This window comes from Aegilops tauschii, chromosome 7 (assembly GCF_002575655.3).
Source record: "Aegilops tauschii subsp. strangulata cultivar AL8/78 chromosome 7, Aet v6.0, whole genome shotgun sequence".
NCBI lineage: Eukaryota > Viridiplantae > Streptophyta > Magnoliopsida > Poales > Poaceae > Aegilops > Aegilops tauschii.
Window position 1 is genome coordinate 56,980,200 of NC_053041.3, and position 4,315 is coordinate 56,984,514.

At 53.6% G+C, this 4,315-nt stretch overlaps 1 protein-coding gene across 1 annotated transcript; it reads left to right on the forward strand.

Moving 5' to 3' along the window:
- The first annotated feature begins 579 nt into the window (after window positions 1-579).
- On the forward strand, window positions 580-2,202 carry LOC109743970 (3-ketoacyl-CoA synthase 5). Its single transcript, XM_020303065.4, has one exon. It carries the CDS (start codon window positions 664-666, stop codon window positions 2,083-2,085), a length of 1,422 nt encoding a protein of 473 aa, XP_020158654.1. The 5' UTR covers window positions 580-663; the 3' UTR covers window positions 2,086-2,202.
- Window positions 2,203-4,315: the final 2,113 nt, after the last annotated feature.

Below are 4,315 nucleotides of genomic sequence, written 5' to 3' on the forward strand. Positions count from 1 at the left end.
CCCTATCTATCTAATAGCGGAAGTCAAGACACTAGGATTCTTCTCCCCGCCACCAGCCGCTGGAGTGGCAGGCAAAGGAGAGGCGAATCCACGGGTTCATTCCATAAAAACAGCTTGTTGTCGCTGTGGCAAAGTTCGCATAGGCCTGCTGCTGGATGGAGCTAGCAGTCGTCCTTACATCTACATGGAACAACAACAACGGTTGCATTGAGTTGATCGGCCCAGGTGTTGACTCACAGCTACATACATCAGAAATTCCGGTTGCATTGAGTTGATCGGCCGGCCCAGGTGTTGACTCACAACTACACACATCAGAAATTCAGGATGGCGCGTGATTACTCATTGCTAGCTGGAGTAGTACGTATCTGTATCATCAACCATATCGAAAAGAGACGTTCGATCAAACGACAACCGATGGGCGTTGCAACTCCTTAAAACAACGTTCTGACAAAGACATACGTAAATGAGAGCGTTACCGCCGGAGATGCCTTTTGCCAAATACACCACCAACGACGAGTCCATTCAAAATTCGATGGCCGGAGTTGGGGCCTTGCATGGCTGCTCCGACGGCTATAAAATCCCTGGATCCGCACCTCTGCACAGCACAAACCTAGCTCCCTCTCTCATTGGCTTCAGGTGTAGAGCCAGCCAGCAGTACCATATATGGGCCAAGCCATGCCCATTGCTGTGTTGGTCCTCGCAATGACCATCGTAGTACTCAATACCACACACCTGCTCAGCTTGTCACCCATCCACCTCCTCCTTGTCGGCGTTCTTCCCGCCGTCGTGGCCGCGGCGTACCTCATGAACCGCCCCCGTACCGTGTACCTCGTCGATTACGCCTGCTTCCTCCCAAGTCCTAGCTGGCGTTTCCCCATCTCCACCTTCGTGGAGCACGTCCAGCTGATGCCCTTCTTTGACGACCCCAGCGTCCGCTTCATGGCGCGCACGCTCGACCGCAGCGGCATCGGCAACGAGACCAGCCTGCCCCCCGCTCAGCACCACATTCCACCGCGCATCAGTCTCAACGACTGCCGCGCCGAGGCGGAGCAGGTCATCTTCTCCGCGATCGACGACCTGTTCGCCAAGACGGGCATCGCCCCGGACACTGTCCAGGTGGTCGTCGTCAACTGCAGCGTGTTCGCCCCGGAGCCGTCCCTCGCGGACACGATCGTGCGCAGGTACGGGCTCCGCAGCGACGTCCGCAGCGTTAACCTGTCCGGGATGGGGTGCAGCGCGGGCGTGATCTCGGCTGGGCTGGCGGCCGGGCTGCTGCGGGCAATGCCCCGCGGCCGCGGCGGGCGCGCCCTGGTGGTGTCCACGGAGACCATCACGCCCAACTTCTACGTGGGCAAAGAGCGCGCCATGCAGCTCTCCAACGTGCTGTTCCGTGTGGGCGGTGCCGCGGCGCTGCTGTCGACGGCGGCCGAGGACAAGGCCAGGGCGCGGTTCCGGCTGGCGCACCTCGTGCGGACCACCACCGCCGGCGCGGACGAGGGCGCCTCCTACGGGTGCATCTTCCAGGAGGAGGACGGCGAGGGCAACGCCGGCGTCAATTTATCCAAGGAGCTCCTGTCCGTCGCCGGCAACGCCCTGAAGGCCAACATCACGGAACTGGGCCCGCTGGTGCTCACGCTCTCGGAGCAGCTGCGCTTCCTGTGGTCTCTCGTCGCCCCGCGCAACCTGCGGAAGGTCAAGGGCAGGTGGAGGTGGGTGGTGAGGCCGCGCGTGCCTGACTTCCTCACGGCGGTGGACCACTTCTGCATCCACTCCGGCGGGCGCGCGGTGATCGACAAGGTGCAACGGAGCCTCGGGCTGTCGGACGTGCACGTGGAGCCGTCGCGCATGGCGCTCCACCGGTTCGGGAACACGTCCAGCAGTTCAGTGTGGTACGAGCTGGCGTACGTGGAGGCCAAGGGCAGGATGCGCGAGGGCCACCGGGTTTGGATGATCGCGTTTGGGTCCGGGTTCAAGTGCAACAGCGCCGTGTGGGAGTGCATCCGCCCCGCGGACCACCCGGACAAGGCGTGGGCCGGGTGCATACATCGCTACCCGGTCAGCAAATATCCACAGACACGGACATGAGAGCCGGCCATATCAAACCCTGTGCCCCTGTGCATCAAACATTCGCCTATGTTTTCATTTTCCTATGTCCGCAACAATCAAAACAAGTATAGATATATAGCATAATTAATTCTTTGAGTAGAGCAAATACTACTGGAAAAATCGTCGCTATCGAGTTCTTTCGTATTTGCCGAGTACCAGAACACGGGATCAGGGCAAAAGTTTTATAAGTCGAGTTCGGCTCTCTGCAAAGTACATGACACGACGCACGGTAGACGTTATGGAGCCCCCCGCTGGACGTGCTCGGCAAATATGAAAGAACTCGGCTTATGTTGAGTATGCCGATAGCTTCGTCAAAGGCCCCCGGCAAAGAGGTGTCATGTGGCACGGCCGTTTGTAGCTGACAGCCCCATGACTGCATAACGTTTGCCGAGAGCTCGATATAAGGTACTCGGCAAACTATGAATAACATAGTCTAGACGGGATGTTTTCAAATAAAATTGTTTAAACTTGAATTCAACTTGCACATATGTTTTAACTCTCCCTTTTAATCACCCACAGATGCACAATCAGATTATTCTAAAGCTAGTCACACTACTGCAGATTTGGGCCTAAGACGACACATGTATTGCACATCATTCGACCAAACTGTGTGTGATGCATGCATCGCAAATGGTAATAAAATATACTCTTGTGCCAGTAAATAAAACATGTGCAATGGCCCATCCATCAGGAAGAATGTTTGTATTCAAACCTTCCGTGATACCCAGCACACAGCAAGGTGTGGTTTTGCGTGTGCGATATGTAGTCGTAACGCGCACAGGTGAAATATTCGACCCGTGTGTGTTGAATGACAAACGCTTTATAAAAAAGATTTTTTTACGATGGCTAGCAACATCACACATGATGCTTGATGTGAGTACTCGTGTGTGATTATTTGAAAGTTATACACACGGTTTGGTAGGGCACCTTGGGTGTGATAACACATTACACTACATACGGTCATGTGGTCGGAATTATGTGCTCTAACGGGCAGACGATGTAACTAAAGGAATCATGCGATACTGACAATGAGCGTGCACGGTTGATAGAACAAGGCATGTGCTAACTCGTACGTGGATACCGTCCCTAGTTCAACCATTAATGGAATGCACCATCCCGTATCAGCACAGACGCCCCAATCCAAAAATTAATGGCGTTATAGGCAATGTCCCTCAAACCGTGCCACCTCTTCCCCCATCGGTTTCCTACCAGCAGTGAGTGGATAGCGATAAGCCCTAGCGGCATCGCACCCTAGCGACACTGCTCAGGCCCATACCCATCTACCAATTTCCTAGCATGCCAGGCCACCGAATCGCCCCCAAAGTTCTCGACGGTGAGAACGTGCCGGAGCGCCATCATCGTTTTGCTAGTCCCCTCGGCTTGCTAGTGCAAGCGTCACAGGTCATCAATAATATCGTTGTGGCAGCCGGTTGGCGCTCAATGTCATGATACAAAAGACCTTTGAAGCAGATTTGGCTAGCCACCACGCCAGAGTGCCACAGCGGCAACATTTTCGCCTCCCACCCCTCGGGCCGTTGGTGCCCATTGGAAGCCTGATGCCCAGCCAGGAATGGGCAGCAGGCCTCTGCGCCGCACTTGCACAACATCCTTTCGGCCACGACAATAGTGTCGACGGTCTGGTCGCCAGGCTCGAGCGCGACTTTGGTGGAGGAGATGACGTCCCCGGTGAAGTAGAGCTATAGCGCCATCAATTGTTTGAGTTGCAGCTCTGATGAAATGGGTTATGAGTGGGTCGACATCGAAATAGAGTTATATTGCGTGAATGTCACGTGCTTGCTTGCACGCTGATTGCTTGTATCTGCGTTGGTAATCCCCCCAAGAGGAGAGGATGATGCAGCACATCAATGATAAGTATTTCCCTCAGTTATGAAACCAAGGTTTTCAATCCAGTAGGAGGACCAAGCAACACTATGTAAACATCATCTCCACACAAACCACAGAATTTGCAACCCAACGTGTAAGAGGGGTTGTCAATCCCTCATCGGTATTAAAATAGATTAAATTGTACTATGAGATTGGATAAATAGATCTAACAAAAACACAAAATAAAGTAAGTAAAGAAAAAGTACAGCAAGGTATTTTTTGGGTTTTTGGAATAATAGATCTGAAAACAATATGATAGAAAATAGACCCGGGGGCCGTAGATTTCACTAGAGGCTTCTCTCGAGAAAATAGCATATGGTGGGTA

Excerpts from the sequence above, each read along its gene's own strand:
- LOC109743970 (XM_020303065.4), top strand. The coding sequence starts at position 664 with ATGGGCCAAGCCATGCCCATTGCTGTGTTGGTCCTCGCAATGACCATC.